An 18,713-nucleotide genomic window follows, 5' to 3' on the forward strand; every position below is an offset into this window, starting at 1 on the left:
CAGAGAGTGAATGTCGAAGGTTGTTTCTCGAACTGGAGGCCTGTGACTAGTGGTTTGTCACAGGGGTCGGTGATGGGACCTTTGCTGTTTGTCATTTATATAAACAATTTGGTTGTGAATGTACAAGGTATGGTTCATAAATCTGCTGCTGATACTAAAATAGATGATATCGTAGACAGTGAAGGAGGTTATCAAAAATTACAGGGGGACCTCAATCAGCTAAGTAAGTGGGCTGAGGATTGGCAAACGGCATTCAATTCAGGTAAGTACAAAGTGTTGTACTTTGGGAAGTCAAACCAGGGTGGGACTTGTACATTGAATGGTCGGTCCCTGGAAAGTGTTGTGGAACAGCGGGACCTAGGAGTACAAGTACATAGTTCGCTGAAAGTGGCATCACATGTAGACAGGGTGGTGAAAAGGGCACATAGCCCGCTGGCCTTCGTCAGTCAGGGCATTGAGTACAGCAGTTGGGAGGTTATGTTGCAGTTGCATAAGACGTTGGTTAGGCCGCACTTGGAGTATTGTGTACAGTTTTGGTCGTCCTGTATTGGAAAGACATAATTAAACTGGAAAGAGTGCGGAGAAGGTTTGCTAGAATGTTGCCAGGATTAGAGGGCCTGAGTTATAGGGAGAGGTTGGCAGGCTAGGACTTTATTCCTTGGAACGTAGGAGATTAAGGGGTGACCTTGTGAAGGTGTATAAAATCATGAGGGGTATAGACAGGGTGAACACACAGTCTTTTTCCCAGGGAAGGGGTAATAAAATTAGAGGACATAGGTTTAAGGTGAGAGATGAAAGACTTAAAAAGGACCTGAGGGGCAACTTCTTCATGTAGAGGGTGGTACGCATATGGAACGAGCTGCCAGAGGAAGTGGTTGAGGAAGGTGCAATAACAACAGTTAAATACATTTAGATAGGTACGTGGATAGGAAAGGTTCAGAGGGATGTGGGTCAAATGCGGGCAAATGGGACCAGCTTGGTGGGCATCATGGTTGGCATGGATGAGTTGGGCCCGTTTCCATGTTGTGTTACTCGATGACACTATGACAAGATCCTGCTTCACTCTAAAGGCCAATGCGAGATCTTCAGCTCATTCACACACACTTAAATGTTGCCGCAACAACATCTAACATACATTGTATGCCTCTTCATGCCAAATAGCCTCCATATGCAGACACAACAGGTAAATGGAGGACAAATGCTGTACAATTTCACAGCCATGCAAGCAAAGAAATACCAATCACAATTTATCCACCTTAAATCTATTGTACAGCACTTAAAAACTGCGCGCTTTGTGGTAAAGTTCCTAATCTAACATCTTTTAGGAAACAGCACAGAATTATTATGGAAATTATAATACAAATGAGAAGGTTACAACATAAACACATCAAATAACAAACAAAATTTGCTGGCATTAAATTATTACTCTCAAAATAAACAAACAAGAGATAAGATTTAAAAGAGAACTTTATAATCTTTATTCAGTACTCTGGGAGAAGTGTTTAGAGAGCTTCAAGGTTACAGAAAGCTACACGATGTGCCGTACACATTCACAGGTTTTAATTATAGCGCTTTCATGTTTTGACACAAAATGTAGTGCAGACCCCAAGAGTTTTAAGTTTGCATCGAGTGGCAGCACTTTAGCAGAGACCACTGGTAAATTAATTGTGCCTTTAGGTAAGTGTTCAGCAGGCTAAGTATCATTCTTCGTCATTTACACCAACAGTCAAAGGCTGCCCTTGGTAATCTGGAACAAGTGGCCCTTGGAGCAAGAAGGAAACTGAGGCAGTTTAAAAAAAAGTGCTCAAATTGCACAAAATTGTCAAATGAGCTTATACATCACCAGGCTTTCCAAAATAATCAGGTTTTTAATTCTCTGGTGCCAACGTGTAATGCAGTTACATACACACACATAAGTAAATATTCAATTTAACCATCAATGGTTTGTAGACATTGGAAGAGAAGTAAAGCAGACCGTGCTTAAATGGGGATGAGCAAACACACCCACCCCAACTTTTCCTGCCAGGTTGACTCAAGTGCTGAGTGAATAGAAGAGACAACCTTCCAGGATTGTCCAAGGTCTTCAGGAATTAAAAATGGAACTCAAATTCTTGACTTAGGAGGAAAGTTAAAGAACAATAGTATATATTTTGTTAAAAACTTCTATTGGCTATAAAAATACCAAAAGTGGGAGAATAAACACTGAAGCGATGCCCATTCAGTAATACGGAGTTTTTTTGCTTTCTGACTGGTGTACCATGGATATGTATGATTGACTGGCCAATGGGAGTATTGGGAGAATAAGCACTCAAGCAACATCTAATTGGGTAATACTGAGTCTATTTGCTTTCTGATTGGTGTAACATGGATGTGTATGGTTGAATGGACAATGTGAGGTGAGGGGTTCAAGTGAGCAGAAGTAGCCTCCAGGTAAACCTCAAACTAATCTTGCCATTGGGCTAATATAACCAATCAGAGATCAGCCAGCATGGACCTCTTCCTGACAACCAACCAAATGCTCCACGTACAAAGTTAGCTAGTTAAACTGCACAGTGTGGTGGAGCGCTTAGGCCAGCACTGGAGAAACTGAACATGATTCGGTATTGGTGGGGAGAATATTCGCTCATTTGAAAAAAGTGGATGGATTTTTTTTTTGCCAACATGAGCTTCATCTTCCAACAGGGAGACATAAGAGACTGCAGGTGCTGGAATCTGGAGCAAAAAAAGACAAACTGCTGGAGGAATTCACTGAGTTCACCATACACTGTGCTCAGTGGGATGTGATGTAAAGCAAGGACCAGATCCAACCTTAGACTGCCTCCTCACCACTGGGTTTAACAGGAACAAAAATGTTCCCTGCAAAATCCTCTTCTGTGTCAGAGAGTTGCTGCAATTCTGGCTTTAATTTGGTGTTAGCAATGTATGTTTTGGGGGGAGGGGGGCAGGAAGGGTGGACGCTTGTGATTGAGGCTACGGAGGGAGAGCAAGGACAATTGTTGGGTGTGCAACGAAGCAGGTTTGAGAAGACTGAAGGTGCTCCAAGAACAAAGATGGAACACCACGTCACTCAAAAGGAGGCAGACTGTGGCAAAATAACTGGTGCAAGGAGGAGAATGCCCTTTCCCATTTATTGTCCACTCTCAGGGTATGGACATCCCTTATTGCAGCAACTGGCAAGGGTGGACATTTTCTTCCTGGTGTCACATGTTGGCCAGGCCTGGTGAGGATGGCAGGTTCCTGCCCCTAAAGGACATCACTTGACCTGTTGGCCTCAACCAATAAGCTCCTGGTCACCCTTGGAGAGACCAGCTTCATGTTGTCGGGTCCCAGATCTTTGTGACATAATTCAAAATCACAGAATGGGATTGAAGGTCCTGTCCTCTGTGTTATTGATCCAGGCTCCCACATCACCAGAACAGTTGCATCCACTGCATTGTACCTTGGCTTTAGTTAATTCCAGTCATCTAACTAACCCTGTTGGTGGGACAAAGGCAGCTTCAGAGGTAGTTTAACCAGGCTGAGAGCATTGTTTGTAGTTGACAACATAAAGCACCTCTTTTTCAATGCCCTCAGATGTAAAAGTGCTGATGGTTTCTGGGTTGTTCTGCAGTGCTGGCCAATCACTTGAATGAATGCCCTTACTTTCAGCAAAAATCTGCAGAGAATTACCTGGGAATATGTGTTTTGAATCCTCAAATGTCATCCATCCTTTTATTAAAGAAATACATTAGAAACTGTGGGGCAGAGTGAGACCTAGGTAAGGACAAAGTTTTATCTTCATTGACCTTTCACCTGTGGGAATGACTCAGAATTTACTGCCCCTCCCTCTCTCAGATGTTTGCCATTTGCTTGCGATTTCTGAGTTTTACCAAACTCACGAGGAAGGGTCTTCTAAATAAAGGCAGTCATTGCTAAAGAGCTATTTTGGGTAGGAGTGTCTCCCAGGTGCAACCCCTGATGTTCTGTGTCCTGCAGCCGACATAACCAGGTCCCAGTGGTGCACATATTATTTGACATGTTGCTGTACCACGTTTTGAGTTTCTAGGCCTGAGGTTTCATCAAATTAAAACACCAAAATCTACTTGTATCAACGACATATAATGTACGTGTCGAATAACTGGAGTGTAGACTGAAGGCTTTCGATGTGGCCACTAAGGTTTCAACATAAGCATCTGTGCGTCACTTAAAGGCAAAGGCTCAGGAGTGCTGGTTTAAGGAACAACCTGACGTGATGATGGACGGACTGCTGGGAGTGAATGGGCTGAATGAACTTTGTGTCCTTCCTCTCCTCTCCTCCCTCCCTTTGTCTTCCACTTAGTTCCTGGTGGCTCTACCTTCCTTCCCCAGGACAGCCAACCTCACCTCAGCACCAGGAAGGTGAGACCAATGGAGCAGAGTACTCCTCAGGCTCTCTCTCCTGGCTTTCTCTGAGAAATGATGGAACCCCACTAAGTCCCACGAAGATGAGCTGGGGAAAGAAGGCCCCAGCATATCAACACCAGGAGACAGACATCTTTAGTGCAGTATGTTTATATCTGCGTGTGTGTGTGTGTGTGTGTGTGTGTGCATATACCTATGTGTGTGCCTATTCATGGGTATGCAATGCATAAAGCAAAACACTGTCATAACGGTTTCAAATTCAAATGATCAAAGACATATTCTAGACCAGCCTATATAGTTCTACATGCAATTTTCCATGTTTGTATAAAAAACTGAATGATTCTGCAAAAATAAGGGAATGAATTAGAAAAGGAATCTGATAAGACTAACTTTCAGAAGCAGCAAGTTAAAAAAAAATACATTGGCTTGCACAAACATTCCATATACAAATATTAATCGTTACATGTACACATTGACACTTGCATCATCTGGGGCACTTCAAGGACACACCCAGTGCATGCCGAGAAACCACCATGAGCGGCTTTTTAATTTTTTTTTAAAAAACCAACCTCTTTGGTTTTTTTTCTTTTCTTCCATCTTTTCTTCTTAAAAAAAATTGTTTCGAAAAAAATTACAACTGTACAGAAAATGTGTTTCGCCACCAGCACCAGGGGAAAACTCTCTCCACAGATCGGGGAGGGGTGGGGAGGGCGGGACGTTACTTCCGGGAGTGCGGCAGGTAGCTGTTCTCGATGCAGAGGATGATGAAGGGTTTGGAGCAGGGGCTGGGCCGCTGTTCCAGGAGCCGGCCGCTGAGCAGGGACGAAGCCATGCCCTTCATGTCATCCTTGTCTTCTCTCCAGGCCTCACAGTAACTGTCTGCCAGGCGCCGTCCCTTGGTGTCTGAGCCATGCCAGATTGACTTCTCAGGCCTGCATTGGGAGGGGGGGGGGGGGGGGGGGGGGGGGGGGGGGATGAGGGGGTGCGGGAGGTGGGTTGAGGGGAGGAAAGGAGCATCAACAGATGTGAGGGAGGCAGCCTTCAGCCGTCAGTGGGTAGCGCCCACCCCACCTCAATCGGAAAGCTACGAGTCCACCTTCCCATCCGGAGACTGTCACCTGCCTCCCTCCCAGCCCTGTGTGATGCGGGCCTCTTTCAACGAGACGTTAACCCCATGCCCTCGTTGATGGATGTCGAGGATCCTGTGGAACTATTTGAGCTCCTTCTGGCGTCCCAGGTCAATATTTGTTCCCCTGGGTAGACGTTGTGCTCAGTTCTCTGGAGGTACTTGGAACCACAACCTTTGGACTCAGCGGGGAGAGACTTACCACATTGACTACGGTTTGAAATGCATGGCATTGGACGCAGAGTGTGCTGGCACATTCTGAGGGCAGGAAAGAATTTCCTTTTACAGACAGAACCCTGGCCCTTACTGTTGACACTTTCTCCTCCACTACAACCCCATCTTCTTCTGCCTCTAACCCCTCCCAACCACCTTCCTTCATCCCACTGGTATCAGCTGGCTCCAGCCTCAAATCTTCAGCTCCCCCTTAAAGTTGAAGCCTTTGAATACCCCTCCTAATATTTCCTCTTTTCCCCTCAGTCTCCATCTCCCTTCTCTGAATCCTCTGTGTAGGTCCTTGAGGAATTTTGTCACCTTCACAGAGCAATGTGAAACAAATGCGCTATTTACATACCAGGCCTGGTCCCGAAGTACATCTCGTCCGTCAAAGGAGTAGATGGCAGCAGAAGATTTGAAGGGAGCTTGAGATCCAGTGAAGAGTGAGCTCCAGCTATCAAACAGCACCTCTCCCTAAGGGCAAGGAGCAAGAAATCTCAGTGCAGGTCACTGTTTAACTTTGACGGTTCCACAGAAACTTTACAAGCTAGTCGCCTTAAGTTCCTCAATTTCACTTGGATGTCAAAATTCTCACCCTTGTCCTCCAGTCCCTCGACCGCCTCACCACTCTGTAAATCCCTCCAGTCCCGCAACCTTCTGAGATCTCTGCCTTCCTTCCTGAGCTCTTGCGTACACCCGCTAATCTTTGCCCCAGTTGTTGTGGAGGAATTCTGTCTGTATGCCCCTCATGCTCTCTGTAAACCATTCCTTAAAATCACATCTCTTCTTCCTTGCTCTTTGTCACCAATATGCCTCAATAACTTTTGATGGTCAGTCTTGTGCGACACCTTTAGTCCATGGTGACGTATGAAAGGAAGCTGCTATTAATGAACTAACCACTGGCTTTTATAGGATTGCTGATTCCGTTCACCTTGTGCTTCCAGAGGGACAATGTTACAAGGAAGACCGTTCAGTTTTGCAGCACAGGAAAATGCAGCCCACTGCAACGGGAAAGGTTTGTGTGGTGGCTCGTTAGAAGACCCCTTCCCTCTGAGGTAGATCACTGCCACAGTACCTGAGCCCCTCTGGCTTGTGAAGAACTGCACTCACCCTCTCCGCCCTTTCAGCGTTAGAGATACTGGACGGGCGTTGGCAGCCTGTGCCTGACCTCCTGTGGTGGTTCCCAAACGTTGACAGTGCATCTCACTGAAGTCACATTATGGACTGGGGCAACCTGATTCCAATGTGAGCAGGGAAGTGTTCACTGGCATGCCAGGAATGCATTCCATGCTCCAGTGCAGTCCTGCTGGGAATGCATTAGCAACCCCAGTGCAACCTTGTCAGGAATGCGTTACCAATCTGACTGCAAACCTGTCAGGAATGCGTGACGAAGCCGAGACATGCCCCTGTCCGGAATGCATTGCCAGCTCCAGTGCAGCCCCATTTGGTACACAGAGCATTACTGCAGAATGCATGGGAAACCATTCCTCGCCGCTGTGTGTAAACACCACTGCTTCTGACTGTGACTAGGTGTTGGAACTTACCCTGCCGTTTACGATCGGCACCGAGTTCCTGTCAGCACGCCGGACCACACTGTACAGGTCCTGTAGCCGGGACGAGAGGAAGCCCCTGAACGTGCCCATCAGTCCCACTCCACGCGCCTGCTGGAAACACTGGAAGTCCACCCCGCGGATCCCCTGCATGTTGCCCGTGAGAGGTGTGTTGAGAGCCATGAGATGCAACTGCAGGGAGAAGAACAGAGGGTCAGCGGGCGGAGAGGAATCACAGCGCTGACCCCAGCCAGCAGAAAACAGAAAATCTCACTGGTGGGGCTCCCAGTGATTAAACTGCAAAGAAAAGGTGTATCTGGATGAGCATTTGAATTGTTGTGGTATGGAAGGCCACAGACAAAGTACGGATGGTCGGCATGGATACAATGGGCCGAAGTGCCTGTGCTGTACTGTGTGGCTCTATGAATCATTGGCTGTGAACTGCTTTGGATTGTCCTTCATTCATGAAAGACTCCATAAAAATGTAGGCGGCAGAGTGGCGCATCTGGTTACAGCGACCCGGGTTCAGTCCTGACCTCTGGCGCAGTCTGTGTGGAGTTGGTACGTTCTCCCTGTGACCACGTGGGTTTTCTCCAGGTGCTCTGGTTTCCTCCCACATCCCAAAGCTGAGCAGGTTGGTAGGTTAATTGGCCGCTGTAGATTACCCCTCGTGTATAGGTGAGGGGTGGAATCTGGTGAGAGTTGATGGGAATGGAGGGACAACAAAATAAGTTGAGGTAGGATCAGTGTCAGCATGGACCTTGTGGGCTGAAGGGCCTGTACCTCTCTGTACTTCTATAAAAAATGAAGGCCTGTTGGTCTTTACTCAGTTAGGGGCAGAGTTCAGAATGATCCATCCCACACGATGCCCCCAATGGTTCCCACACCTCTACCAACTGTCCCAGGCACCTATTTACCATTGGCACCCCATGCAGCCGGTCGGCATGGATGGAGGGAGTGATGTGGGGTCGGTGGGAGGGGCCACGGTGGTTCACCCTCGGAGGTTCAGCTGAGCGGGGAGGGGTGGTGGTCGTTGGCCTTCTCAGGACGTGCTGATGGTGGGGGTGGAGGGGCTTCGGCAGATCTGGATGCCGGTGGGGTGTTCTATGCGGGTGGGTGTCCGTTGGTCGCTCCGACTGGGGTTTGCGGTCCTCCGGATCCTTGGAAACCACTGTATCTGACGAGGATTCCCGCTGTCCTGAATACTGCACCACTGGCGGGGATCCCACCGCCTCCACTTTGTTTTCCTGCAAACAGACACAGAAAATAAAGGCACAATCCAGGACGGAGCATTAGGTGAGGAATTTTCTGTGGAAAAGTTAAGGCCCAAGAATGGCTGTCACCAACAGTGGAAAATGTCAGTCATGATGGATAAATCTTTAGATATTATGGTGTTAGTGCAGGGAAATGGGTGTTGAGGAGCCATGGGTGATAGCACAGGTTTGAGGGGCTGAATGGCCTACTCTTGTTTCATACGGCTTGGTGACTTGCACTCCCACTCTGAGCTCAGAAGCACGTGGATGCTGAGACTTGAGCACCTAATGCAGGTGGATGGGAGTGCAGATCTGAGGGAGTGCCGCACTGTCAGAGACCAAACCAGGGCCCCTCTGGTCTCCAAGGGTGAATGGAAAGCTCCTGGGACACTACTTCAAAGAAAAGCAGAGGAGTTTTCCCTTGTGGCTTGCTCAATATTTATCCCTTAACCGACATCACTAAAACAACTTGCCAGCTCATTACCAGAGTTCAAAGAGGTTATGTGGCTTTTTAAAAATCGAAAGGACAAAAATATATAAAGAAACAAACCACGGTGTATATATATAGCAATAAACACCAAAGTGGAAAGTATACAAATCACAGGAGCAGAACTGTACTCACAACGATTCCACCTCCAAGGTAAGGAATATACTCTCCAAGCTGTAAGGAAAGATAGTGTTGATATGTAACTAGTTTTTTCCAAGGCCTGCCCCTCTGTACGTACACTGCATTGGTAAATGGGTGCATCTATGAGTACACATATTTTGTTACGAATTTATATATATTGCTTTGCATTAAGTACATTAGTGTTTGAACATGTGTGTCTGTGAAAACATTGCTTTGTGCATGTATTGGTGTGTCTACATACATTTAATGTGAGGTGCATCTACACGTGTACATGTTCTGCATGGATGTGTGAAAACATAATGTAAATTGGTAAATTGGTTTATTATTGTCACATGTACCGAGGTACAGTGAAAAACTTTGTTTTGTACGCCATCCACACAGATCAAGGTAGTACAAGGGAAAAGCAATAAAAGAATGCAGACTAAAGTGTTAAAGTGACAGAGAAAGGGCAGTGCAGGCAGACAATAAGGTGCAAGACCATAACGAGGTAGATTGTGAGGTCAAGAGTTCCACCTAATGGAACATCACATCAAGAATGATAGAAAAATAGGGGGCTATGTGGGAGGGAAGGGTTAGATAGATCTTAGAGCAGGATAAAATGTCAGCACAATATTGTGGGCCAAAGGGCCTGCACTGCGCTGTAGTGTTCCATGTATGTTCTAAGTCTGGACAACCTGAAGCTGAAGGGATTGAAGAAGTACCGTCTCCCCCGTGAGTTCAGGTTCTGAAACAGTCGTGAATCTGAAAAGCACTTACGTAAACCTGCCGCCAGCCATCCCTCACTCGGATATACAGCTCTCCACGTTCCAAGATGTAAGCCAGTGTTCCCTCGTGTAGACTTCGAGAGATACTGAGCATTGTTTGGTAGGTCTGTAGGACTGTAACCTGGGTGATATTGAAATGTAATGTCAGGGATACCTTTTATACAGCTCAAGAATTATTAGAGGCTATGCATTTTTTTTGACATAACCAGGATGCAAAAAGTTGTCATGGCTGCAGTCTATCACTCACTGGCCCTTTAACTGGGAGTCCAAAAGCTGAACTATCCTTCAGTGTGGCCAACATGTTTATAAGCCAATAGAAGACACTCTTATTCATGGAACTTTCTTCCTTTGGTTTCTCTCCTCACCCACAAAATGTTCGGTCTTTCAGTCCTCAGAGTCTGGTCAGAAACCATTGTGTCTCATTTTACAATATGGAACCATCAACACCCCCCACATCCTCCACAGTGCCGTCACACAAGATCTTAATCAACAGTCAGTGCTGAAGAGCCTACACTTACCCCAGATGGTGACGTTGAAGATCCTGGGGGGCCAGGAGGACCAGGGGGACCAGGTGGGCCGACAATACCTGCGTGTGATAGAAGGGGGAGGGAGAGAGGGGGCGTTGTGGGATGGGGAAGACACAGCAGGAGAGAATTTTAATTCCATATCATGGGAACTGAATGGCCCTTCAAACCACGGCCACCAACGTGTGGGCACTAATCCTGTGAGCTAGTTTGGGAAAGATTCGTTAACTGGTTGGAATGTTTGTTTTGCAGCTGAATGTGTGACCTGACCTTTGGTTATCAGCACATATCGGCAACAAGTTTACAGCTCTCTTCTTGTTATTCTCCTTTTTCTTCCTGTAAACATTGGAAGATTTGCTAGGGAAGTATCAGCCAGTTTTAACTAGATTTAGAAGGTGCTAGGATGAGGGCCATGATTGATGGCCCTGGAAGCAATAGTAAGCATCATAATTTGAACCCATCTCTAAACCTCTTCACCAAAAAAAATCCCTTGACCCTAATAAACCCTCTCCACATCAACCAGACTCTGAACCCCAATCAAATCCTTCCCACGTCAATGAAATCAGACCAAATCCTCTCCGTAATCAACCAAATCCCATTGATCCCAACCAGTTACTTCCAATCCCAACCAAAGCATCTCCAGATCAAATGCTCTCCAACTCCACCAAACCTTGCTCATCCCAATTAAACTCTTACTACCCCAAACAAACATTTCCCAATACAACTAAGTCACATCCACCCCAACAAATATGTCACCATGTCAACTATCTCTATCCCAATTTAACGCTCTACATACCAACCTATCCTCACCCTTAAGCAAATTTGCAGCTCAACACACCAGCCCAATGGAACAATATCCCAACAATCAAACTCTCTGCATCCCAACCAAACCCTCTCCAACCAAGCCTAACCCTCTCCAACCCAATCAAACTTTCAATATCCATCCACCCAACTTCATTTAAGCATTACTTACTTCATAACGTACATATCAGAATAAAAAAGAGACCCACTTGTTGTCTGTTGCCCCGATGATACACCAGATGCAGGCAGCCCAGGTGCGCCAGGAAGTCCTGGGGGACCGGGAGGTCCTGGGTAGCTGTAACCTGGGGGTCCTGGATTGCCTGGTAGTCCTCTGGGTCCAACAATACTGTCTCCTTTTGGCCCCTGGTTGATAAACAGATTGTTTGCTCAGATAATAATGTTCAGCGAATGTGATAATAAAACAGATCCAAGCTCTTTCCTCATTTTCAGGGCTTGGTTGCATATGGAATAAGAAAATAAAAGCAAAAGAGCTCCGGATAGACCTCCCAAGACTGTACTCCTGTTGATCATCGCCGCAGATCACATTGTTTCCTGCCTGATTATTGATATCTCATCCTTGAATACATTTAATAATAATCTGCAGCTCTCTGGGACTAAGAGTTCAACCGATTTACAATCCTCTGAGTGAAGGAGCTTTTCCTCATCTCTTTTTTATAGCCAATCCCTTATCCTGAGACAATGGCTCCCTAGTTTGAGATTCCCCCGCCGGCAGAAACATCCTCTCAGCATCAGCTCTGTCAAGCCCCCTTGAAATTGTGTGTGTTTCAATAAAGTTACTGTTCATCCTTCCCAAACAACACGGTGTGGCAGGCCAGTCTAATCAATCTATCCTCATAGGAGAAACCCTTCATCCCAGGAATCTGTCCGCTGAACATTCTCTGCAAGGTGCAAGGCAGATGGATCCTTCTTTTAAGAAGACCAAAATTGCACGCAGTATTGCAGGTGTGGTCTCATCAATGTCCCGTGATGTTGCAGCCAGACTTCCTTAATCTTGTACTGCATTACCTCCTTGTAATAATGTTTCTTTTACCTGCCAACTTCTCTGCGAAACTTATATGATTCTCACAGGAGCACATCCAGAACCCTCCAAACATCAACATTTAATAGTCTTGCATTATTTAAACAATATTCCTCTTATCCAATCTTCAACTAAGCTGCATAATCTTACATTTCCTTTCAATATATTCCATCTGCCATTGTTTCATCCATTCACTCAACCTCCCTTTATAGCTTTGGATACAGCAGGCACAGTAGTGTAGCGTTTAGCATAACACTATTACAGCTCCAGTGACCCGGGTTCAATTCCGGCACTGTCTGTAAGCAGTTCGTATGCTCTCCCCGTGACTGTGTGAGTTTCCTCCAGGTGCTCCGGTTTCCTCCCACATTCCAAAGACGTACGGGTTAGGAAGTTGTGGGCATGCTATTGTTGGTGCCGGAAGCGTGGCGGCACTTGCGGGCTGCCCCCAGAACACTCTACGCAAAGATTGCGTACTGTGTGTTTCGATGTACATGTAACTAATAAAGAAATCTTATCAATCTTGTCCTACAGCGATAGAGTTTTTCAGCAAAAAAACACCGAATCCACGTTGACTATCAACAACCTATTTACACGAATCCTTCACCAATCCCATTTTATCCTCTCCACATTCCCATCAACTTCCCCCTAGATTCCACCACTCACCTACACACTAGGGGCATTCTATAGTGGACAAATAACCTACCAACCCACATGTCTTTGGGATCTGGGAGGAAAGTGGAGCCCCCGGAGGAAACTCACGTGGTCACAGGGAGAACGTGCAAATTCCACACAGACAGCACCCGAGGTTAGGATTGAACCCGGGTCTCTGGAGCTGGGAGGCAGTAGTTCTACCAGTTGTGTCATGGTGCCGCCCATCCTAGAAACTGCTACACATACATATGCGATGGGAAACTGACTTCTTCCAGGACGGAAGATGATGTGACTATTTCCAGGTTGAATTTTGTCACTCCATAACTTTGGTGGGGGACAAAACTGGGCACGCTTCTGCATCAGTGACACACAGGATAACACTCTTTGCCGTAAACCTCTCCTTTCTGGAGCAGAAATTCTCAGCATCTGCAGAAAGAGAATCAGCTTTATGGGTTCTCTGCAAAAGGGTTTTCGATCTGAAATGCTGTTTCCCTCTCCGCAGATACTGCCTGAGCCGCTGAGTGTTTCTAGAAATTTCTGATTTTACGCCAGATTTCCAGCATCTGTGGTTTATTATTATTCATCTGCTCCTGGAACATTGCCAATGAAATTGATCTCCATTGTCCTGAGAATTCCCATCAATGGGCACCAGCAGGGTAGCCATGTACTTATGGTGCCGTTCCAAGCTGGCATTGAGCTAAGTCCTCTCCTTTAGGCCATCATTGCTGTACTATCACCCCACCCACTGATTTCACACTGAATCTCTGCTTGGCCAAAGCTCAGACTCCTGACGCTTTGGTCCAAGCACCTCGGCCCACTTCCGCCATCTCATCCCCTAATGTGGCCTTACTGGGATGTGCTCAGGAGGTTCTTACCTGAAGCCCTGGTCTTCCTGGGGGTCCAGGAGGTCCTGCCGGACCAGGCATCCCCGAACCATAACCATCGCCTGGCGCCCCCTTCTCTCCCTTCTGCCCCATGTTGCCTCGCTCTCCCTTCTCCCCCTGTAAGAAGAAGTGTGGAAGGAAGAAGAAAAGCCTTAAAATAAAGTGAGCCAGATTGGATTGAGGACACAAAAAAACCCACATCATGGACGACAAGCTTGTAGCTGGTGGCTGTCAAACCTGATTGGAGCATTATGTCACATGACCTGCCGCCAACTACCCCATCCCTAGTGCTCCCACCATTGGTGGGTATCCAAGTGTCACATCGACTTCCAGGAGCAATTGGACTCCTTGTTACTCAAAGGAATGATTCCATCAAATAAGCGTTGTTGCATTCCCATGGTTTTATCCCAGACATTTTTCCCAGAGATCCCAGAATTATGTCTGGAGATTACTCCAGGGCTAGTGAAGGATTGGCAGCACTGGTAGTCCATTTCAGAGATAACTGCATTCATTGGCTGGGTAAATGCACAACTTCAACTTTATGAATACACTAAAACTCTGGTAATGCGGCACTTTGGTGGTGCTGGACTAGCAGATTTTCTGGACAATCAGATATTGTTTTATTTACACTCCAACGGACTCTTAATTCACTTTTTTTTAAAAGAGGTTACACAGTAATGTACCAATGAACTTGATAAGTTTTAGGGGAGTGCAGGAACCGGGGTTCTGGTGATTGTAAAGGGCACATGGGAACCAGGGTTCTGGTGATGGGATGGGGAGCAAGGAAACTGGGGTCCTGGTGAATGGATGGGGAGAACTGGGATAGCAGACTAGCAGAGTATACAGAAACTGCCTGGAAAGTCACTGTGCAAAGACCTCTACACAGAGGCCATGAATCAAGCTACCAATCACTTGCACAGCAAAATAGAATTTGTAATGGAGTAAAAGACTGGAGACAAATGGGGTAGAATGGAGGCAGTTCCTCAACCAAGTACTGCAGCCACAGGGAGTCAGGGAATCAAGTCAGCAAGTTAAGAAGGTTGCAGCACTTACCTTGCCCCCAGAGTGATACTCGTACACATCGTATGGAACAATTCCTGAAGTAGAAGAGCACAGAGACTTGAGTACTGGTTCACGTATAAAGAAACACTGCAATAACATGTACAAAACGGTTGAATTGTTGACCCAGGCCTCCTCAGGTTGAGCTGCCTTAGTGAGTCCCTGACTATGGTGGAAAGCAGTGGTGAATCCAGCCCACTCACTCCATGTTGGACCCTCACACTTCTCGAGGAAGTGCTGTGAAGTAGGGGAGTCCTGAGATACAATGGTCCCGGGTCTCTCCCATCTTTCCTAATGGTTTGCCACCACTTTAATCATTCACCCCTTCATAATCAGTGCTTGATGCATTGTGTACCATCCATCAGAAGTACCAAAGCATCTTGCCAAGTCTTTCCGATGGTATCTCCCAAACCCGCGAGTTTACCAGCTTAAAAGACAAAATCAACAGATGCATTGGAACCCATCCTTCTACAAGTCCCACACCATCCTTACTTGAAAAATACTGTATGCTCTAAAACGGCAAGGACTCTGATCTCAGGCTGTTATCAGAATAGGCTGCTTATGGTTGCAGAGTAAACTATGTGTGGCACAGTGATGTGGCTTGTAGAACTGCTACCTCACAGCTCCAGCAACCCAGGTTCGATCCTGACCTCGGCTGCTGTCTGTGTGGAGTTTGCGTGTTCTCCCACATCCCAAAGATATGAGACATGGTTAACTAGTTGCTGTAGAATTACCCCTAGTGCAGGATGGTCGGTGAATCAGGGTGGAGTTGATGGACATGTGTGTGAGAATAGTTTACAGGGATGTAAGTGGCACAACGGGATTTCTCTGTAGGTCAGAATAGAGTTGAAGGGCTGAATGACGTCCTCCTGTGTTATAGGCATACAGTCACTTCCTTGGTTACAAGCAGCTGACTTACGGACACACCGTACATACAAACGAACATTTGGGAGACCAGCGGGATGGATGGGAATAGATTTGCAGGCTACTGCGGGGTTGCAGGCATCTTCTGCTGGGTGGGAATGGGGCATTTACACCTGCCTTCTCTCTGCACCCCACAGAGCCATAACACTTGGGGGCTGGGTCAAGCCGAGCAGAGCTGGGAGCGCTGAGCAGACTCACTTGCTCACTCACTGAGACAGTGAGGCCGACTGGCAGCCGCTCTTCCCGCGCCTGCTCGCTTTCCCGTCACAGCTGTTTCTGTGATCCTCCCCCACACACTGTTGTTGTTCATTTCTAATTTTACGAACAGTTCGGGTTACGAACAGTTCTCAGGAAGGGAACCCTGTCGTAACCAGAGGACTGCCTGTGTATGGATATGTGTTAGCACAGTACACTCCCGACTTTTCACCCTCTCCTCTCTGGGGGGACTGATTAGATTTGAACAAGTATTCCATTCTCACAGGGACCTTTTCAAATGTTCCCTCCGGGATCCCTCTCTACTCACCGGGTGGGCCTGGCATTCCAGGCGGGCCCACTTCCCCCTTCTCTCCTCGAGAGCCCGGATGACCTGGGCTGCCTCGGTCTCCTTTAGGACCTGAGTGAGGGAAGAGAGCGGGAGAAAAAGTAAACTTTATTAATAGTACAGATCTGCTGCTTGGTTCAATAGGTTGAGGCTGGAACCTGTGCTCATCATTTATCCCAGACACATTACACCAGCACTCTGTAGCCAATGGGAGTATCTTTACGCAGGTACATCCCATACCATAAAAGAATGGGGAAGTAAAACAATGACTCACTGTATCAATCAGAACCCTTTTTAAAAAAGGTTAAGAGCATTTAGCAGAACAGTCTTTGTAGATTAGTGGGATTAAACAAACCGAATGATTGCCAGTGAGAGATCACTGGATTTGGTCAGCAGGAGGATCACCATTTACTTCCAATCAGTTCTGCATCAATTACTGAGAAACAAAGACACTGCAAAATCTGAATTTAAAACCAGAAAATGCCGGATAAACCCAGCAAGTCAGGCCGTGTTTGAAGAGAGATTGATGATGCTTCATCATTTTACTTCTGTGCCTGCATGCAATGGAAAACCAAGTGTTTTACCTTTAACCTCACATAAGTGCCATTAAAGTTAAGGGTGAGGCCTCTCCTCAGTTCCCACCTTCCAGCAGAATTAAGGATCCCAGTGGGAGAACATTTGTTGGGGAATAAACATGGTCTTTATTACAGAAGCAGTAAGATTCCACGGATGGGTCTTTACCTGGTGGTCCAAGAAGTCCAGGGTAGGGGACAGCTCCTGCACCAAACACCTTCAGAAAAGAAAGGCAAAACAAGTCAGAGTCCGCAGTGTAGCCAAAGCCCACACCACTTTTCCCAGCTCACTGGCGGCGCTTTTGTTTTTGAGACAGAATGCAGCAAGTTCCTCTCTCCACCTACGGGTTTGAGCACTAAAATCTAGGTTGACCCTTCAAAGCCGTGGGTAGGGCACTGTTGGAGGTGTTATCTTATGAATGGGGCTTAAATCGAGGGTCTGGCTGCTCATTCAACGACACTGTTCTAAGAAGCACTGGCCAGTTCTCCCCATAATAGGGTTTGTTTGTGTCAGGCAAGTGAATGATGTGGCCTGCCCAACATAGCTGAGTGAAACTAAAGCCTCAGTGCTGGAGATGGTGGGCTGGGAGAAGACTTGGAGCTGTTCCACAAACTGGAAGGTGATACTAACCAAATAACCTACTGGCCGGGAGATACATTTTGGTGAGGACACTGGGGAATACCTCCATTGCTATTCTTCAACTTTGTGATTTTTGTGAGAACTGACAGGGGTTTGGGTCAACATGAGGTCAAAGAGACAGGACCTCTTACCCAGTGTTGACCCAAGCCCCTGTTTATTCTCACGAAAGATCTCAGGGCACAATCTCGAAGAGTACACTCCCTCACAGTTTCACTGGAGTGTCACCTCTGGTAACAGAGTGGAATGAGCCCATGACCTTCTGACTTGGAAGCCAGCGCTGGGTGGTGGCTGGGACCGTAAGGCAGAGATGCCGTGGTGAGATAGACTTCTTGCACCATGCTTCACTTGTTCCCTCAGATTCTATTGCGACCCACTTACATTATTGTCAAAGGCTGACGCCGGTAGACCGGGTGGTCCAGGAGGTCCTGGGGGTCCTGGAGGACCTGGAATACTCTAATAAAATGAAGGAAAACAGGATCAGGTCAAAACAGCGGTTCTACCAAACAAAACAGTCTGGTGAAGACAAGACTCACCCGGAATCCATAACTACTGCTGAAGTCTCCTGCCTCGCCCTTTTCCCCTTTTAGTCCATTTATCCCAGGACGACCCTGCCCAAGAGAAAAGGGGGTTAGACTGCGAGCAGAAATAGAGGGAGATTAAGATTAAGATCTTTATTAGTCACATGTACATCGAAACACACAGTGAAATGCATCTTTGTGTAGAGTGTTCTGGGGGCAGCCCGCAAGTGTCGCCATGCTTCCGGTGCCAACATAGCATGCCCACAACTTCCTAACCCATACATCTTTGGAATGTGGGAGGAAACTGGAGCATCCAGAGGAAGCTTATGCAATCACAGGGAGAATGTACAAACTCCTTACAGACAGCGGCTGGAATTGAACCCAGGTCACTTGTGCTGTAATAGTGTTACGCTAACAGCTACACTACCATGCCTGCCCATCACCAACACTGTCACCAACGCTGATGGATAGCCGCACAGGGCAAGAACCCCTGAGGAGTAAACTGCTCTCCTCAGGAGAGATGGACGGGATGCCTCAGAGGCCTGGTGATCTGGTTTGACCACTCTCCAACGCTCTGCTATGGGATGTAGGAAAAGTGGATGAAGTTTTCTCTTCCTCGGGGCAGAGTTCAAGGTGACCTCCCCAA

At 46.9% G+C, this 18,713-nt stretch overlaps 1 protein-coding gene across 13 annotated transcripts in view; it reads right to left on the reverse strand.

Moving 5' to 3' along the window:
- Positions 1-1,460: 1,460 nt before the first annotated feature.
- Positions 1,461-18,713, reverse strand: part of LOC127568548 (collagen alpha-1(XVIII) chain-like) — a 308,942-nt gene continuing 291,689 nt past the window's right edge. For all 13 annotated transcript variants that reach the window (XM_052012503.1, XM_052012510.1, XM_052012540.1 and 10 more), the window contains 14 exons: positions 18,083-18,157; positions 17,928-18,002; positions 17,079-17,127; positions 16,320-16,409; positions 14,867-14,910; positions 13,805-13,930; positions 11,449-11,602; positions 10,433-10,500; positions 9,907-10,035; positions 9,145-9,183; positions 8,187-8,516; positions 7,264-7,461; positions 6,078-6,193; positions 1,461-5,312 (listed from right to left, as the gene is read on the reverse strand). In XM_052012503.1, coding sequence (XP_051868463.1) covers positions 5,099-5,312; positions 6,078-6,193; positions 7,264-7,461; positions 8,187-8,516; positions 9,145-9,183; positions 9,907-10,035; positions 10,433-10,500; positions 11,449-11,602; positions 13,805-13,930; positions 14,867-14,910; positions 16,320-16,409; positions 17,079-17,127; positions 17,928-18,002; positions 18,083-18,157 — 1,707 coding nt within the window. In that variant the 3' untranslated portion in view covers positions 1,461-5,098. The remainder of the gene's footprint in view (positions 5,313-6,077; positions 6,194-7,263; positions 7,462-8,186; positions 8,517-9,144; positions 9,184-9,906; positions 10,036-10,432; positions 10,501-11,448; positions 11,603-13,804; positions 13,931-14,866; positions 14,911-16,319; positions 16,410-17,078; positions 17,128-17,927; positions 18,003-18,082; positions 18,158-18,713) is intronic.

The sequence above is a fragment of the Pristis pectinata genome, chromosome 1 (genome assembly GCF_009764475.1).
Source record: "Pristis pectinata isolate sPriPec2 chromosome 1, sPriPec2.1.pri, whole genome shotgun sequence".
In the NCBI taxonomy this organism is placed as follows: domain Eukaryota; kingdom Metazoa; phylum Chordata; class Chondrichthyes; order Rhinopristiformes; family Pristidae; genus Pristis; species Pristis pectinata.